We start from the raw sequence: 20,500 nt of genomic DNA, 5'->3' as shown, positions 1-20,500 counted from the left end.
CAGGAACACTGCAGCAGGTCTAGGATGGAAATATTAGTAATGGAGCAAGATGGTTTATTGAAATAACAAGCAACTAGAAGATGTGGATCATTCTTACAGACAGATTGGAGATGTTCTGGAAAGCAATCTCAGAATCTGCATTTGGTCTCACAAGTGCAAAGCAAGACACTTTGTAAGCAGCAAATACAGTAGACTAGCTTGAAAGTAGTACATGAAAAACATTGCTTCACCTGGAAGGTGGTGAAAGGACAACCATTATGTTTTCTGTAAATGCATGGGAAGGTTTTGTTTGTGGGGTTGTGCAGTGAGGAAGTGTTGGAAGCATTGGAGGAGCGAATCAGGGTTTTGCAGGGGAAACAGTCCCTGCAGAATACTAACAGTGGAGCATTTGGGAATGTGTGTTTAGAGGTGTTTATCTCTTGGAGGTGGCAGAAATAGCACAGAATGAACCTGTGATTGAACAGACTTGTAAAGTGGAAAGTGAAGACAAATAGTATCTTATTATTGTTCTGGGTGAGAGCAGGATTGCAGGAAATGGGTCATATAGAGTGGAGTCGACAGTGTGGTACTGGAAAAGCACAGCAGTCAGGCAGCATGGAAGAGGAGATTCAATGTTCTGGCCAAAAGCCATTCAACCACAGTGGGGAAACCACCATTATGTCCACTGCTCAGAAACAAAGACTCCACCTCAGCTGTCAAGTGACCTGGCTGTTGCAGGGGAAACCACCCTGGGGGAGTAACGCATCAGAAAATTGCTCACCTTTAACTCTTTAATCTTAATGTTTGAAAATTATGGATTGGGGATGCAATATTTCCTAAAACCTATTCCCTGTCAATATCCAAGTAAAACTAAACTTATGGCAAGGTCTTCTGTTAATATTGATCCGAGTCTGACTGGCAGTTTAGCCTGCCATCATGGCAGGATCAGACATCCCTGCACTCATTCCTAATTTTCATGCTTCGTACTTTAAACACGCTCATCGATCACACAGGTTCATAACTGGTCATAACTGCAACTCCCGTGCAGCATGTACATATATCAGAATTATAAATGATTATTGTTGTCACTACTGTTTTGTTTAAGTCCAATTTTAAGTAATTAAAACAAGGATTAAAGATTTTAAAATACAGTTTAGCACAATGACTTCCAACTTGCGATTTTTGTCAAAAAAATCCAGCTTTTTTTATGATTTACTCTAATCTTATTCCACATTGCACCATTTCCCAAGAACAGGCTAATACCGTTAGAAGTAGAACTGGTAATTCTGTCTTGACTTCCCAATTTATTGCAGCTTCCTCATCCATATTCTGATCACATTTACTGTTCCAGTACTTATCCGCACCAACACCAAATATATAGTGGTACTTTCTCTCTCTCAGAATTTACTGACTTCAAAGGTCTCAAACAAGATACTGTTTCAAATACTTTATAAAAGCTTGACATACAAGACTAAAATAATGCAGTTGGAAGAAATCTGGAATAAATGCTCAATTAATCAGGCAGAATCCTTTCGAAAATGTTTCAGGTCAAAAATGGCCCTTCATCAGAACATTGGTTCAAGCATGTAACATTAGTTATCTTACCAAATAGCAAAAAATATTGGTCAAAATGTATTGTAAAGCAACCATGGAATATTGTTGTTTGTGTTCTGTGCCTGCCGCAGACACAAAATTTCGAGATATTTAATTTCAACAATTTTTCAAGATAAAAGTTCTCATAAAAGCAAAGGGAGAACTTACCAGAGTCAGAGGGCAGCAACCCCAGGCTCCTGAGCGCTGTTTACAGCAGGTATTGCCTGTTGGACAGGTCATAGTGTCATCACATTTGGTACCAAATGCTTCACTCTTCTCCAGAAATTTCATGGTAGCTGCTTCATTGGTGGTCCAAGGGATAGATACAGCATGCCCCAGACACTGTCCATGCTCAACATCACAAATATAGCCATTAGGACAGCAGTGTAGTTTGTCGTCACAGCAAACTGCCTAATAGGGAAGAAATACAGAAACTGATCTCAACAACTTCCCACTTCCTCCACCACTGAAGTTGCTCAGTGCAAATCTAATTCTAGATTGTTCTATCAACAAAGAGGTTCTATACACAATGCTCATCTTCACTAGGAACTAGAGGATGTATTCCATAACAGCATGCTGCTCAGAAAATAAATTTCACACAATAATCAAACTACAAGGTTTAGGGGAACATACGGAGTTCAGCAATAGTTTTTTTTAAATAGCCACAGGTTCAATAAATTCATAGCAAATCTAAGACACAGTTCCAGATCCTACCTTTGACACATAACTGTTAGTATCTTATGTAAGCAAAAACTCACAATCTCCAACTTAAAGTTAATTCATTTAGCATATGGGCGGCACGGTGGCACAGTGGTTAGCACTGCTGCTTCACAGCACCAGAGACCTGGGTTCAATTCCCGCCTCAGGCGACTGTCTGTGTGGAGTTTGCACGTTCTCCCCGTGTCTGCGTGGGTTTCCTCCGGGTGCTCCGGTTTCCTCCCACAGCCCAAAGATGTGCGGGTCAGGTGAATTGGCCATGCTAAATTGCCCGCAGTGTTAGGTAAGGGGTAAATGTAGGGGTATGGGTGGGTTGCGCTTCGGCGGGTCGGTGTGGACTTGTTGGGCCGAAGGGCCTGTTTCCACACTGTAAGTAATCTAATCTAATCTAATCTAATCATAAATAACTCCTTATGCAAAGGATTCCAATCTCCTGTTACCCTTTACACACACATGTTCCCAACCTGTTCTCCCAAAAGGCTACATCCATTTCATGTCACAACTTCAGCCACAAATCAGGTTCACAGTTGTTAAGAAGTAAGCTTATGAAACTTGCAGTTTGGAACACAAAAATCCATCTAATTTCATAACTTTATTTAGGGAGGCCAGAGAGTAGGAGGTGCAGAAATTGATCAAAGTCCTGGAACTCCTTAACTGCATTGAGAGTTTACCTATATTACATGGACTGCAACAGTTCAAGGTGGCAGCTCTTTGTCACCTTCTCAACAGCAACCAGGGACAGGCAGGACATTCTTAAGCATCCAGTAACACCCACTTCCCATGAATGAACAGAAAAATACAAATTGGCATAGGAGGGAATGATTCTCCAAGCTTTTGCTAAGCACAGTTGAGGCACAGTAAAAAAAAAAGTTATTTTCTTTCTATAGAAAAAAAAGCACATTCTAATAACTATCACCAATTAAATAGCATACTTCACACACCCCAAGACCCAGACAAGAGGAGAAAGAATTCTGGAGCACGAAGCAGCAGTGAAATTAGGTAAGAAAAAAATTTCTGGGAACTAAGTTTCGAAGTGTAAGGAATCGTCAGCCGAAAGCTCTTTTACTGAGGATGTTGCTGGGGAAGGAAAGGAAAGGATGGAATATATCAAACATCATGTCCAGATTTGGAACAGCCAAATAGGCGCTGATGAGCAGAGTGGAATGCATTACCCAGGTCTAGTTCTATTCTGCATTTTATTATTTTCTGGTTTACCTTTAGGTGGCAGTCTCCAGGTTACTGCTGAACGCATGTAGGTTTTAGAATCATAGAATGCCTACAGTGTGGAAACAGGCTATTTGGCCCAACAAATCCACACTGACCCTCCAAACAGGAATCCTGACAGACCCATTCCCCTACGCTATTACTCTACATTTACCCCTGACTAATGCACCTAATCTACACATCCCTGAACACTATGGGCAATTTAGCATGGCCAATTCATCTAACCTGCAACCAGGAAACCAGAGCACCCAGAGGAAACTCACGCAGACATGGGGAGAATGTGCAAACTCCACACAAATAGTCACCCAAGGCTGGGTCCCTGGCACTGTGAGGCAGTACTGCTAACCACTGAGCCACCATAGTTTTACTACAAGCTGTGTGATGGATGAAAAACAGTTAGAGCAGATATTTCCTAAGCATCCATTTTCAAAATCTAGCTTTACAGACTTTTCAGATTTCTTCTTTAACCTAATGAAAGATAGAAAAAAGTTTTTCTTCTTTTATCTAATGAAAGATAGAAAAAAGTTATTGTGAAGTGCTTCCACAGAGGAACAATTCTCTGTTACCTAGGCTGAGTGGCCACATCCTCTTGGAGGAATTGCCAGAAAGCTATGGAGGCAAAGTCTAGCCCTCGCCTTTCCCTGTCAACATCTAGTCATGCACAATTAATGGGATGAGGACTGTAAGTGGAATTTTGACTTGTAACTGGCTTCGTTGTTAGCTTACTCAATAATCTTGACTAATGTCAATCAAAAATCAAAATTAAACAGAGAATCTATCTGGAATGTGCATAGTCTGCACACACCCTGCACTATATCTTTCCACTGACTGTACCTTAGAGTGTTATTTGACTACATAGCAGCTCCGAACCTTATTTTGAATTGGTTGCTGTGTCTACATACATCTTTGCCCTTCAAAGGGATCCTGAATGATTTAAATAGTTCACTTACAGTGATCTTCCTTTATCAAAAGGCAAGTATTTATTGCACTTCACCTGCTCTTCTTTCTCTCACTCATCTAAGAGTTGACCAGATGCTTTGAGAAATCCTTATTATTAAACCAAAATGATGCAGGAGGTAAAAGACATGCAAGCATGCAAAAATCAACACATTTTCATTGTTAGCCACTATCATTCACAATGTAGATGAGTCATATTATGAAGTTTCAGTCAAATATTTTTAAAGATGGACACAAAAAATATAACAATCGTTACTGCAAATCCTATACATTTGGAGGACAGTATCAAGTCTTCAGCAAATACCAAACTGAATACAGACATAAATGAGAGTATCTCACAATGAACTACAGAATTCACACATTTCATTTCTTAAGCATGAGGTGACACCAAAAGATAACAGGGCTTCCAAACTCCCAGTCTCTATGTTTCATTATGGACAAAAGGGAAGATCAAAACTTATGTCCACAGTCAACTTATCAATGTATCACAATGGTCTTCTCCATCCAAACAGGTGGGACTCAGAGGTGTAAACCTGACAAGCTGGTTTTAAGAACTGTACTTCATTCCCCTGGAAACTCAGAAGATCCGTTCGAACCATCAGTTGCAAGCCAATCTGAAAAGTTAATTATGAGCCTAGATGGAAGTCATCAATCAGCCAAGAACTTAACCTGTTTCATTTTCAAAGTTCTCCTCAGGACCAACCTAATAGATACTCAACTCCTCACAAACTGCAATGAATGTTTAGCTTTCCAAGACCTTAACTTCAATTTTAAATCAGCAAAATCCATTCAAGAGCCACTGACCTGCCATGTGGGAGACTGGCATTGTAAATCTGTAATCTGCACAAATTCCCTACGGTTCTCTGTACCCTGTGTGTGTATGTATGAAAGTCTCACAGATTGGGAGGCATCAATCAGCGCTAAGCAAGTAAGAGAAAATAACCTTCATTTTTTACACAATAGATTGCTACAGAATTATTTTGTTGTAATAATTGTACCATGGGTAAGAAGTGATTACAGGCAGTAAGAAAACAAATATATTCTATCTATAACAACCACCACAACACTGTGAAAAATGAAAGAAATGAATTAGAAATATTTTCACATGTAGCACACCAAAGCAACAGCAAATTATGAAAATAGAGTCAACTAACCTGTTGATAGGGGCAGCAGGACCAACCTCCTAAGGGATTTCGACAGCAGGTGGTGCCTGTTTCACATGTAACTTTGTCATCACACTGAACATCAGCTGCTCCACCTTTCACAACATTTGGTATCTTTGGGACCAAGGGAATGAAAATATTGCCCTTGTGACAGACTCCAGCCTGAACATCGCATATGTAGCCATTGGGACAACAATGAACATGATCGTCACAACAAACTGCCTATTAGGAAAAGAAACAAAGTGAATACTTAAATGGGAGTAATTTACGAAGGAAAATTTTTCTCTAAAATTACAAACCGGACTTACAAGTTCAGATTAACCTTGGTGCCAAAGTCAATTTGGATGAGCATCAACTCTGACAATTTATGGTTATGTCCTGATCCTGGCCTCATCCATGAATTTATCATTGACCGTTTGAACCATGAAGTTTAAATTATTGGAAGATGCTACTATCTTTTGCCAGCTCACTGTGAAGACACGATGCATAATCTACTTTCACCAAAATAGTATAATTATAAAGAAACTCATCTAGACTATCTCGGAAGATATATTAATCTCGACTTCATTGACCACTGTTGACGAAGCATTCAATTTTCTGATTCACTGTTTAAATTAGTTTCTCTTAATTGATTTTTTTTTAAAAATCATTCAAGCGACATGGGTGTCACTTGCTGGGCCAGCATTTATTTCCCATCTCAAGTAGCCCTTGAACGGAGCTGCTGGTCAATTTCAGACAGCAGTGACTAGTTAATCACCATGTTGTTGCGGAGTCACATGTCTGCCATTCCAGGTAAGGATGGCCGTTTTCCTGCCTATAAGGGCATTAAAAAACCAGCTGTGTTTTTAAAACAATTGACATGGTTATCATTAGATTTTATTTTCAAACCTTATTTCCAAATACATAGCCATTCAATATTGTGACATACTGTGATATACTTAGAAATATAGCACTATTCCTTTGCTGTTGTTGGATCAAAATTTTGGACATCCTTTTGTAACTGGAGTTTGGTGTTCCATCACCAGGCATATTTTATTAAGTTAAGGGTTTGACATCCCAAGTGCCAGAAATGACTTTATGGCTGCATTCTTGCCCCAAGTCAAAAGAACATGGATGAAGTCAAATTCCAGAATAGCAGCAGTGTTTCAGCTGACACTCCAGTGCAGCACTAAGTGAATGATGCATTGTTAAAGACATTTTTAAAATGGGACTTTAAACATCCTGCATACCTTCTCAGATGGACAGAATTTTGAAGAATGGGCATTTCCTGGTCAATATTTCCTCTTCAAGCATCACCATTAAAATTGTTCAATTGGTTAGTATCGTTTTCTTGTCTGTTAAACTTTTACGCAACAGATTGACTGCTACATTCTTCTACATCACCGTGGAGAGCTTAAACAAACGAGGATTACCTTCCCTAGTGTTTTCTTATTTACTCATTCATGACCCATGGGAATTCACTCGCTGGGCTAATAAATAATGTCCATCACAAAATGCTCCAGAAATGGGTCGCAAACTCCCTTCATTGCAGTTTGTCTAATGTAGGTATACCCAGAGAGTTGTTAGGGAGGGAGTTCCAGGATTTTAAACAAGCAGCAGCGAAGCAAAGGTAATGTATTTCTAAGTCAGGAGGATAAGTGGCTTGGAGGGAAAAATGCAGGTGATAATATGCCCACAGGGCTTCCTTGGCTTTCTTTAGATCATGTACATAAGTTTGTACGGTGTGGCTTGAAGTGGCCATGGTGAATTTCTGCAGTGCATCTTCAAATACAGAGTTGATGGTGGAGTCCATAGCTGTTTTTGGCTATGGTTTCAATCATGCAGGCTACTTTGGCCTGGATGTTGTCAAGCTTGAACGTTGTTGCGAGTTTGTGTGTCTAAATCACAGCTTGATACCGTCCAGGAGAAAGTACACATGTACACTCCTGCCTTGTGACTTATAGATGGATGGACAGACTTTGGGTCCTAGCCTCTGACCTGCTGGTGCAATCACAGCACTTATATGGCTATGTTCATCCTCTGATCAATGATAACTCCCAAGTTGATAATAGGGGTTCAGCGATGGTAATCCTGTTGAATGTCACGGAGAGATGGTTAGACTCTTTTCTGAGAGATGTTAATTAATGCCACACAAGTGCCAAGCAATGCTACTTGCCACTTGTCAGCCCAAGTTGGAGATTGTCCAGGCCTTGCAGCAGGGGGACATGAACTTCTTCAGTACCTGAAGAGACACAAATGATTCAGAACACTCTGCAATCATCAGTGAACATTCACACCTCTGACCTTATGATGGAAAGAAGGTAATTGATAAAGCAGCTAAAGATGAATGGGCCTAGGCCCCTAGCTCAAAGAACTCCTGATGTCTTGAAGTTGAGATAATGATCTCCAACAACCTCAATTATTTTCTTTTGTGCCATGTATGACTCTAACCAGTGGAGCATAATTCTCAAACTCTAATTTTGCTAGGGTTCGTCTCGTCCACATTCAGGCTAATAGGACATGAGTTTTGACATTCTCACCTCATTCTGGAGTTCAAGCTTTTTTTTAAACCGATATCTGGATCAAAGTTGGAATAAGGTCAGAAGCTCACTGGTCCTGGCAGAACTGTCGGTTAGCCGCTAATTGCCAAGCAAATGTTGCTTGATAGCATGGTCGGAAACTATGTCCACACTTTACTGATGATTGACAGTAGCCTGGAGTGGTAATTAGTTTGCTAGGATATGTTCTGCTTTTCGTGTCCAGGATATGCCTGGACAATGTGTCAGAATATCAGGTAGATGCCAGTTTTGTAGCTGTACTAGAATACTTGTCCACTGCATGGTAGGTTCTGGAGCATCAGTGTTCAATATTAGTTCTGGAGCACTATCAGGGCCCATAACTTTGCCTAATCCAGTGCCATTTTTTTGATATCTTGTGGAGGGAGTCAAATTGGCAGATGACTTACATGAGTGCCTGAAGACTTCCACAGGAAGACAACATGAATCAGTCTTTCCGGCTGAAGATTGTTGCAAATACTTCAGCCTAATCTTCTTTGGAATTTTAAAGGTTCGAGTATGATTTGATCAAAATATTAAAGATATTATTATTTAGAATTGATAGGATAGATAGACAAGGAGAAACTACGTCCATAGGCTAAGAATCCAAGTAGAGGGATAGTCAGGAGAGTCATAGAGATAGACAGCATTAAAACAGACCCTTCAGTCCAACTGGTCTATGCCACCCAGATGTCCTATCCTAATCTAGTCTTATTTGCCAGCACTTGGCCCACATCCCTGTAATCCCTTCCTATTCATATACCCTTCCATATGCCTTTTATATGTTGTAACTGTATCAGCCTCCACCACTTCCTCTGGCAACTCATTCCATAAATGCATCAGAAAATTAGGAAATACAATCATGTTGGAACACTTCTGCAAAGGACAACTGTTACTTGATCAATTGTTAATTTTCAGACCAGAGACTGAAAGATCTTTATTACATATGAAGGAGGAGAGGGCAAAGACAGGTTTATGAAAGTCAAACGTAGCCATGAACTCAAGTGAATGGCAGAACAGGCGACTGCGTAAATGAGCTCCTCCAATTCTGATGTTTTTTCAAAGTAATTAATTGGTTGTGAAGCACTTTGGGAATTCCTGATATCATGAAGATTTCCATTCAAGAGTAAACATCTCTTTCAGTTCTCAAGCATTAATTCCATAAATATGACTCAATCTTTCCCTATTCACCAAAGCCCTTCAGATTTTAATATTACAACGTCCGCACCTTTTCTATGGTAGTGGAAATAAAGCCAGAAAATCTGAAGTTCTCTGAAAGAATATTCCTGTTCAACAAAACTTACTCAACTTTTTCATCACCACAAGCTATTGTTGCTTATTCAACTTTACTTTTTGTCCTGAATTTCTAAAATACATTGTTTCTTTTGGGACTTTACTTTTTCCTACTTTGCAACTCACCACTCGAGCTTTACAGGTATTGCTGCACAGCACTAAAATCCTGATAAAAATCAATAATGACACTTTGCACAACCGCCATCAAACCTCACCATCCCTTCTTTACTTTTCTGCTACCATTAACACCACCATTTCTTGATGAGTTCACTTTAATAGTTTAACCTTGGTGTTACTCTTTTACGACTGGATCCACCCTGTTTTGACATTAACATCGTATCACTATTTTTTTTTGGATAGGGCAGTATTGGTTAGCCCAGTGGCTAGATGACCAGTTTGCAATGTGGAGTGATACCAAAAAGGTAGGTTCAATTCCCACACTGGCTGAAGTTACCATGCAGGACTCTCCTTCTCAACTTCTCCTCTTGCCTGAGGCATGGTAACTCTCAGGTTAAACCACTCTTCACTTTATATTCACTTTAGCTTCTGATCTACCAGAGGGTTCCACATGCTTTGCTTATGTGTGCAATATTGCCTGCAATTATTTAGATGCATGAAGCCAATGATTTTTTTATTTTGATGACATCCAGCTCTATTTCTCTACTCTTTGTTATTAATCCCATCATTTCAAATGGTTAACATAAAAAAAACAAAAGCCAAAGCCATCTTTCTGCATCTTGAAAAAGACCTGTTCACCTCTGACCTCAGCTCCACCATTCTTGGAACTGCCCCATCATTTAGCATGAGATCAAGTGCACTGTTTAACCTTTAGCCCAGCTTCCCTATCCTGACCAACCTTCATTTAGATAAGGTACAATTCACTTTCACAAATTTTCTACAGTAAGCTCAGCAAAAGAAGTGAGAATTTCTATGTCTGTCATAAGGTCAGAGACTCACGACTGGAGAAGTGGGTAAGTGAAGGAATAAGTAAACGCAAGTGAGAGAAAATACACAAGATATAGGTAAAGACAGAGGATTGATTATAAGCTGGCTTATAATTAAACAGCACATAAAATAAGATCAATAAGGAGGCTGCCACGTGATAAAGCAAATTAATTCCAAATAATCTAAGGAGCATCAGAGAAAGAGGAGTTCCAGTATTTTGACCCAGCAACACTGAAGGAACAGTCATATATTTCCAAGTCTGTGGCTTGGTGGGTAACTTGCCAGTGGAAGTACATCTGTACTTGCTGCCCTTGACCTTCTACATGGCAGTTATCGTGGCTTTGGAATGTGCTTGCTCAGGGGCCTTGGTGAATTTCTGTAGTGTATATTGATGATACGTCGCACTGCTGCTACATCAGTGTGGAGAGAGAAGATGTCTGTGGATCTGGTCCAGAGCTGCTTTGCCCTGAATGGTACCAAGCCTTCTTGCGAATTGCTGGAGCTGCACTCACAACTGGTGACTTCTGCCTTGTAGTGTACAGTGTTTGAGGTATCAGGCAAGTTATTCACTGCAGGATTCCAGGCCTCATGTGACACTAATACCAAGTGCACTCATGCTTATCCCACCTCTGAACAAAGGGTGTAATGACATCAGGAGCTGGCAGAACCCCAAGTGTCAATGAGCAGATTACTCCTAAGCAAGTGCTGCATGTTCACCCAGCTGATGACACAATAGATCACTTTAATGACGATTAAGGGTAGACTGATGGCGGGGTTTAATTTGCTGGGTTGGATTTGTTCTGTTTTTACAATACAGGATATACTTGGGTCATTGTCACATTGTTGGGTGGATGCCAGTGTTGGAACTGCACTAGTGGGCTAGGAGTGACAAGCTCTGGCGCACATGTCTTCAATACTATTACCAGAATGTAGTTAGAACCCATCATCTTTCGAGTATTCAGTGAATCCAGCTGGCTCTTGATATTCCGTGGAGTGAATCAAATTACTGAAAACTGACATCTGTGATAGTGGTACCTCTGGAGAAGGCCAAAATGGATCATTCACGCTGTATTTTTGGCTGAAGATGGCTGTGAGTGCTTCTGCTTTACCTTTTCCATTGATGTGTTGAGCACCCCATCATCAGGGATGGAGTTATTTGTGGAGCAACCTCCTACTTTTAATTGTTTCACTGTTTATTACTTGTCCACCCCATTCAGGAAAGATGAAGGAACATTAACAGACCATCCTGCACATCGAGTTTACTCCACAACTAAATTCAATTTGACAATCCTCAATTCCATTTTGAGGATTGGTAATGGTACATTCACTTCCCTCAGCCACGTCATCAATATATATTGTAAATAACTATGGCTCCAACACCGACCCAAGGCACTCTACTTGATACAGCTTGCTATCCCAAAAATGTCTCTTTAAACTCAACACTATCTTCTGTTAATTAGTCAATCCTCTGTTCATGAAAATCCACAACTCCCAATACCATGCACTTGTCGTATTAAGTGACCAAATGTCATTACCCAACACATTTCAGAAATTGAAATATAATGTATTGAATGGCTCTCTTTTGTCTATCCTTCTTGTTAACAAAGAATTTGAATTAATCTTTCAGGCATCATTTCCCCTTCATGAAGCTATAATGACTTTGCTTGATTTTGTCTTCCTAAATGCTCTATTATTACATCCTTTCTAATATCCCAAAGGCTAGTGTTCAGCATACTGGCCTATAGTCAATTGATGTTTGTCTCCTCCTTTTGCATAACGTGCTACATTCACAGATTTCTACTCCTCTGGGACTGGTCCAAAACCTTTCAATCTTTGGAGGATGATGACCTTGTGCATCCATGAGCACTTTAATATCCAAGGCTGCAACCCAACAGGTCCAGGGAACTCAACAAGTTTTGGCCACATTAGTTTCCTCAGTACATTTTCTATAGTGCTAACTATTGTATTTATTTCTCCTTTAGCCCCTTGATTATTTAATACTTTTGGAATACTGTTAGTGTTTTCTACCATGAAGACTGATGCAAAGTATTAATCTAATATTCTGCCATTTCCTGGTTCTCCATGATTAAGTCCTTCGCCTCATTCCCCAAGGGGTCTATGCTCATTTTGGCATCTTTCTTCCTCTTTATCTATTTAAAAAAGACATTCCAACCAATCTAGACCCTCCAGAATATTACCAATATGTCTGGATTACTGGTCCAGTCACAATACCAGTCACCATCCATCACCTCCCCCTTAAACTAACACTAAGCTACTCATCTCACCTGACAAAGGGGCAACACTCTGAAAGCTTGTGATTTCAGATAAACTGGTGACTATAACTTGGTGTCATCCGACTTCTGATTTTTACCAACAAATATATGAAACTTAATTATTTTAAAAAATTTAATCTCAACATGCATTGTTTTGGTTCCATCTGCAGAGTCTTTGGACCAGATTGTTGTAGGTGTGGCAACAGAATCAAATTGTGAGTGTTCCTGATACTGAGATACAGAACAGCAGAAAATCAGCATGAACCTATGATCCACAGAGACTTCATCCCCAGCAACTCATTTAAACCCTTAATTCTGTATCTGGATCAGTGGTGCTGGAAGAGCATAGCAGTTCAGGCAGCATCCAAGGAGCAGCGAAATCGACGTTTCGGGCAAAAGCCCTTCATCAGGAATAAAGCCAGAGAGCCTGAAGCATGGAGAGATAAGCTAGAGGGTGGGGGTAGGGAGAAAGTAGCATAAGTACAATAGGTGAGTGGGAAAGGGATGAAGGTGATAGGTCAGGGAGGAGAGGTGGAATGGATAGGTGCAAAAGGAGATAGGTAGGTAGGACAACTCATGGGGAAGTGCTGAGCTGGATGTTTGGAACTAGGGTGAGGTGGGGGAAGGGGAAATGAGGAAACTGTTGAAGTCCACATTGATGCCCTGGGGTTGAAGTGTTCCGAGACGGAAGATGAGGCATTCTTCCTCCAGGCGTCTGGTGGTGAGGGAGCGGCGGTGAAGGAGGGGGAGGGGGAGTTGAAATGTTGGGCCACGGGGTGGCGTGGTTGATTGGTGCGGGTGTCCCGGAGATGTACCCTAAAGCGCTCTGCTAGGAGGTGCCCAGTCTCCCCAATGTAGAGGACACCGCATCGGAGCAACGGATATAATAAATGATATTAGTGGATGTGCAGGTAAAACTTTGATGGATGTGGAAGGCTCCTTTTGGGCCTTGGATAGAGGTGAGGGAGGAGGTGTGGGTGCAGGTTTTACAGTTCCTGCGGTGGCAGGGGAAGGTGCCAGGATGGGAGGGTGGTTTGTAGGGGGGCGTGGACCTGACCAGGTAGTCACGGAGGGAACGGTCTTTGTGGTAGGCGGAAAGGGGTGGGGAGGAAAACATATCCCTGGTGGTGGGGTCTTTTGGAGGTGGTGGAAATGTCGGCGGATGATTTGGTTTAGGCAAAGGTTGGTAGGGTGGAAGGTGAGCACCAGGGACGTTCTGTCCTTGTTACGGTTGGAGAGGTGGGGTCGGAGGGCAGAGGTGCAGGACGTGGACGAGATGTGTTGGAGGGCATCTTTAACCACGTGGGAAGGGAAATTGCGGTCTCTAAAGAAAGAGGCCATCTGGTGTGTTCTGTAGTGGAACTGGTCCTCCTGGGAGCAGATACGGCGGAGGTGGAGGAATTGGGAATATGGGATGGCATTTTTGCAAGAGGTAGGGTGGAAAGAAGTGTAATCCAGGTAGCTGTGGGAGTTGGTGGGTTTGTAAAAAATGTCAGTGTCAAGTCGGTCGTCATTAATGGAGATGGAGAGGTCTAGGAAGGGGAGAGAGGTGCCAGAGATGGTCCAGGTAAATTCAAGGTCAGGGTGGAATGTATTGGTGACGTTGATGAATTGCTCAACCTCCTCACGGGAGCACGAGGTGGCGCCAATGCAGTGATCAATGTAGCGGAGGAAGAGGTGGAGAGTGGTGCCGGTGTAATTACGGAAGATCAACTGTTCTATGTAGCCAACAAAGAGACAGACGTAGCTGGGCCCATACGTGTGTCCATGGCTACCCCTTTGGTATGGAGGAAATGGGAGGATTCGAAGGAGAAATTGTTAAGGGTGAGGACCAGTTCGGCCAAACGAATGAGAGTGTCAGTGGAAGAGTACTGTTGGGGACGTCTGGAGAGGAAAAAATGGAGGGCTTGGAGGCCCTGGTCATGGCGGATGGAGGTGTAGAGGGATTGGATATCCATGGTGAAGATGAGGCATTGGGGGCTGGGGAAACGGAAGTCCTGGAGGAGGTGGAGGGCGTGAGTGGTGTCTCGAACGTATGTGGGGAGTTCTTGGACTAGTGGGGATAGGACAGTGTCGAGGTAGGTAGAGATGGGTTCAGTGGTACAGGAGCATGCTGAGACAATGGGTCGGCCAGGGTGGTCAGGCTTGTGGATCTTGGGAAGGAAGTAGAACTTGGCAGTGCGGGGTTCCCGGACTATGAGGTTGGAAGCTGTGTGTGTGTCTGTGGAGGAGAAAGATATCCTGGGGAGATGAGATTCTGGATGGTTTGGGAGATGATGGTTTGGTGATGGGGGTGTGGGGTCATGGTTGAGGGGGCAGTAGGAAGAGGTGTCCTCGAGTTGGAGAGAAGAAGCTAGAGACTGCTACCAACAGCGGGAAGGAAGAATGGAGCAAGAAGTCTAGATAAAGCTTGCTATCCCAAACCTCCACTGCTGCCTCACAACGCCAGGGACACAGCTTCAATTCCAGCCTCAGGTTACTGTCTCTGTGGAGTTTGCACATTCTCCCCGTGTCTGCCTAAGTTTCTTCAGGGTGCTCCAGTTTCCTCCTACAGTCCAAAGATGTACAGGTTAGGTGGATTGGCCATGCTAAATTGCTGTGTTCAGGGATGTGTAGGCTTGGTACATTGGTCAGGGGAAGTTGAGAGTATTAGGAGTGTGGATCTGGGTAGTATGCTCTTCAGAGGATCAGTGTGGACTTGTTGGGCCAAGTGGCCTGTTTCCACACTGCAAGGATTCGGTGACCTAAGTCAGTATAGATGTTTGGTGGGTGTAGGGAAACATAGAGGCTGGGGGTGCTGTAAATTCAGTGAAGCCAATATGAAATACAAGAATGAATATTTTAAATTAACATCTCAGGGATGGAGTCAGAAAAGATGGAATGTTAGGTAAGCAACACTGCATTCATGTAATTAAATGTTGTACAAGTTGAAAGGTTATTCAGTAACCGGAGTCAGTATGCTGCAAATCCTTCCCTGTCTCATCTACCCTGATATTCAAGAAATGAGAGGAATTCATGGACAACTTTCTCTCAGAGATTGAGATTACCCAGCCAGTTGCCACCACCTCTTCCCACCAGACTAAAAGGTCAAACATTCTCTAATATTCTCACCTTGTTCTCAGTGTGAACATCCCCTTCAGCATCCCCAATTTAATTGCACAACCATTGGTGACTGCATATAGCTACAGAGACCCTAAATACAGAATTCCCTCCTGATAAAAGGTCTGGAAAGCACTCAGAGTCTATGGGGAAGTAGATTCAATTGAAGCATTCAAAAGGGAATTAGACTGTTATTGGCATGTTCACAGTTATAGAGAGAAGGTGGGACAATGGCATTGTGAATTGCTCACATGGAAAGTTGGTGCAGACATAATTGCCCAACTGTCTGCAGCATTTCTAAATCCTATGAAAACCTCTCCAATTACCCACTTCCTTTATGACAGTTCTTTAAATCATCTGATCATTTTTCATCACCTGTTCCAATATCTCTTACGGCCTGGTGGAAAGTTTTGCATCATAGCAGTCCCATGAAGCATCTTGAGATGTTTTATTAAAGGTGCCATATAAATTCAAGTTGTAGGTGACAGGGAAATCAATTGCTGAGGTCACAAGATTAGGGGTAATGGTTTCAATTACAATGGCAGTAAGGTAGGGTCAGAGTCAGTCATATTGCACAGGTAGAAGCAACCAGGATGTGGGAATGATGTGGTATAATTTGGAAATCAGGTCTGTATCAAAGTGGCATGCATCATCCTTCATGAATGTGGAATGATAGTCAAATAGTAAGGGGTACTCGGTTTATGACAAAAATTTAGAAGTTTCGATCTTCTCGTTTTTAGTTAGAGAAAATACCGATGTGAGTCTAAACAGCTTATCTGGAGGATCCAGTTCAAAATTAAATGGGACCGTTCAAGAATTCATCTTCCAAATCTAAACTAGGATTTAAACACAAATACCTAGTGTAGCAGTTGAAATTTTTTCAATGGTACTCAGCTGCCAGATTGAACAGGACAGATCTGAGTACATGACAAATGCAAGACTTTTCGCTGCGAAGGATAGTGCAGTTTGATGAAGTTCTTTCAAATGAGCCCTTATAAACAGGGAATTTACATAATGTTCCACTCACCTGAGATAAAGGGCAACAGCTCCAGCCGCCAGCATTATTTTTGCAGCAAGTGCTCCCTGATGGGCATTTTGTACCATCATCACAGATCTCGTCCTTCATTTTTTCCATACTGTTTGTAAGCTTTAGGACCATGGGAATGGAAGAATCCTTCATCTCACATATTCCTTTCTGAACATCACATGTGTAGCCACTGGGACAACAGTGTATATGATCTTCACAACAAACTGCCTATTAGTACAAAATAACAATATAAAATTGAGATGCATGTTCAAACAAAAAATTCAACATCCATCTTAATCCTTCCGAGATTCCCCCGCACGTTTGAAGCCTGCAGGGTGGGCTGTGCATGCGTGTGTTTGTAACAGTTAAACTCTATCTAGTGTGTAACGCAAATCCAACATTCAGAATACCATCTGGAGGTTCACTCCTTCGCCAATTTACACAATACTGGCGACTGACTGTGTGGAGTTTGCACGTTCTCCCCTTGTCTGCGTGGGTTTCCTCCGGGTGCTCTGGTTTCCTCCCACAGTCCAAAGATGTGCGGGTCAGGTGAATTGGCTATGCTAAATTGCCCGTAGTGTTAGGTAAGGGGTAAATGTAGGGGTATGGGTGGGCTTCGCTTCGGCGGGTCGGTGTGGACTTGTTGGGCCGAAGGGCCTGTTTCCACACTGTAAGTAATCTAATCAATTGTAAAAACTACCGAAAAAATAGCAATCACCCGAAATATTCAACACACATGATGAACCAAGAATCATCTGAAACCGTGAAGAGGCAGACTTGAAATGCAGTAAATGTTGTGATGAAATAAAACTTAAGTATCAGATCAATGTGGGGAGCAAACTAGATATTGTTAATCCATTATCGTCAGCATTTCAATTTTTCTTCCTGAAAATCCATTTCTCAGTAATACGATTTTCTGAGGAAGGCTACTGAATATACATTCATAACTCCACTCTCATTCCAGTTTACACACAATTTGCCTCCCAGCTGGAAAAGAAAGTGCTAATAGCATTATTAAAAGAATGGAACTTCATTCACTGCTTTGAATATCTACCTCAAACAAAGATTCTACATATTATCAATGATACGTTTTCTAGTGTTCAGGTCAAGATTTTTGTTATTAAAACCAACCTGGGGAATGGGACAGCATGCCCAATCTCCTGAAGATCTCTTGCAGCATGTTTGATTGTCAGGACAGCTTGTGGTTTCATCACACTGGACATCCCTCATTGTACCCTGCACAATAGCTGGAGTCTTGGTCATCCAGGGGATAGAGATGCCCATCTTATAGCAATCTCCAGTATCAGGATTGCATTTGAAGCCCTTAGGACAACAATCTGGTCTTTGTATGTGGTCTTTGCAGCAAACTGTCTGATTGGGAAGATAAACATTTAATAAATTAATCATAGCCCCAAATTTTCTCCTATTAAAATTGATTTTGGGATACAAACATAATTTTAAACTTTCTGACCTACAATTATGTCAACATTTGTATTTCAAATCATTGTTGGCAGAGTTGCACCTTAACTATTCTTTCAGTGCTTACCTCTCCCAAAGCTGTAAGTAATGTTTTCTGTTTAGATACAGTAAATCAATAGTGAAGTTTCTTGGTAATGGTTATCAGGGATTATTTAACCATTTAATATTTACCTTCAGTTCTTGAAAGCCAATGAATATACTTTACAGTTGAATTCCAGGCCTGTGACATGCCCTTGTATCCATATTATTTATATAGCGAGTTCAGTTCATTTTCTGACCATTGGTGGTCACCACCACCGTCACCACCACCACATGTTGATAGGGGAAGATTTTGTGATAGCAATGCCACTGAATGTCAAGGGGCCATGGTTGGATTCTCTCTTCTCAGGGATGGTCATTTCCTAGCCCTTATGCGACTCTAGTGTTCTGAAGTGGGAAGGTGATTAACGTACAAGTTGATGGCTGGCATAGCACACTGTCGTGACGAAATCCCACAGAGATGGCCTGAAACTGGATGACTGACTCCAGTAAACTCAGTCATCTTACCTTGGGTGTGACTCTAACCAGCATTTTTCACTTCCTGGATCCTCACCCAATTCCCATTGACTCTAGTTTTGCCAAGGCTTCACAGTTAAATTCAGCTTCAATATGGTTGTGTGCAAGAAAAATCATGTCTCAAACTTGATTGAGTTTTTTGAGGAATTAATCAAGATGATTGATGAGAGCAGAACAGTAGATATCACTTACTTGGATTTTAGTAAAACCTTTGACAAGGTCCCGCATGTTAGATTAATTAATAAAGTTAGATCACATGGAATTCAGGGTGAGCTTGCCAATTGGATACAAGATTGGCTTAATGGCAGCAGACAGAGTGTGATGATGGAAGGTTGCTTTTTGGACTGCAGGCGTGTGACCTGTCGTGTTCCACAAGGATCGGTACTGGCTCCACTTCTGTTTCTCATTTATATAAGTGATTTAGAGGAGAATGTAGAAGCATGGTTAGTAAGTTTGCAGATGACATCAAAATTGGAGGTACAGTAGACAACGAAGGAGGTTATCTAAAGTTACAAAGAGATCTTGTTCACTTGGGTCAATGGGCTGAAGAATAGGAGATGGAGTTTAACTTGGATAAACGCAAGGTATATTTTGATAAAACGAACAAGGGCAGGATTTAAACAATTAAAAATACAGTCTCGGGTAGTTTTGTAGAATAGAGACACTTTGGGGCTCAAGTACATAATTCTTTGAAATTTGTGTCTTGGGTAGACAAAGTGGTTAAGAAAGTGTTTAGCACGCTTGTCTTCATTGCTCAGACCTTCGAGTAAAAGGGTTGGGACATCATGTTAAGGTTCTACAGTATGTCGATGAGGCCTATTTTGGAGTAGTGTGTTCAGTTCTGGTCCTTCCATTATAGGAAGAATATCAAGTTACAGAGGGCTCAAAAAAGATCTACCAGGATGTTGCCAGGAATGGAGGGTTTGAATTATGAAGACAGCCTGGACAGATTGGGACTTTTTTCACTGGAGCACATGAGATGGAGGGGTAACCTTATAGATGTTTATAAAATCATGAGGGGTACAGTTACAGTGAATTGCAGGTGTCTACACCCTAACATGGGGAATTTCAAGACTGGGGCATTTTTTAAGCTAAGAGGAGAACGATTAAAAAAAAATATGGGGCAATTATTTGATTTTAAACACAGAATGGTTCATGTGTGGAATAAACTTCCAGAAGAAGTGGCGAATGCAGGTACTGTTTCAACATTTAAAAGATTTAGATAAGGACCAGAATAAGGAATGTTTGGAGGGGTATAGGCTAAGCGCAAGAGAGTGGGACTAGTTTAGCTTGGGATTATGTTCTGCTTGATTGGACCAATAGGTCAGTTTTAGTGTTGTAAGACTATGATACTATTATCAAGGGCAGTCACATGCCTCACCTCTGAAATTCAGTTCTATTTCAGCTGTACACTTATCCTCACCCTTTCCCACATTACAGTGCCAGGTTTTTGCCCACTGACTTAATTTGCCGATATTTTTCTACTGATTCCTTGAGACATCCTCACCATTTGCTTTCCCACAATTTTGAGTGATCCGCAAACTTGATAATAGTACACTCATTTCCCTCATCCATGTCATCAATATAGTTGTAAATAATTGTGGCCCCAACACTGACCTCCCGAAACACTCCACTAGATACAGCTTGCTATCCTGAAATTGC

At 41.5% G+C, this 20,500-nt stretch overlaps 1 protein-coding gene across 1 annotated transcript in view; it reads right to left on the bottom strand.

The window, feature by feature from the left end:
* grna (granulin a) overlaps positions 1-20,500 on the bottom strand; it is a 115,575-nt gene that overhangs the window by 9,076 nt on the left and 85,999 nt on the right. The window contains exons 11-14 of the mRNA XM_060848528.1: positions 17,936-18,175; positions 16,805-17,032; positions 5,625-5,855; positions 1,741-1,983 (exon numbers count right to left, since the gene is read on the bottom strand). Coding sequence (XP_060704511.1) covers positions 1,741-1,983; positions 5,625-5,855; positions 16,805-17,032; positions 17,936-18,175 — 942 coding nt within the window. The remainder of the gene's footprint in view (positions 1-1,740; positions 1,984-5,624; positions 5,856-16,804; positions 17,033-17,935; positions 18,176-20,500) is intronic.

The sequence above is a fragment of the Hemiscyllium ocellatum genome, chromosome 32 (genome assembly GCF_020745735.1).
Source record: "Hemiscyllium ocellatum isolate sHemOce1 chromosome 32, sHemOce1.pat.X.cur, whole genome shotgun sequence".
NCBI classification, from domain to species: domain Eukaryota; kingdom Metazoa; phylum Chordata; class Chondrichthyes; order Orectolobiformes; family Hemiscylliidae; genus Hemiscyllium; species Hemiscyllium ocellatum.
The sequence above is the reverse complement of the archived record's forward strand: the minus strand, read 5'-3'. Positions and strand labels throughout refer to the sequence as shown.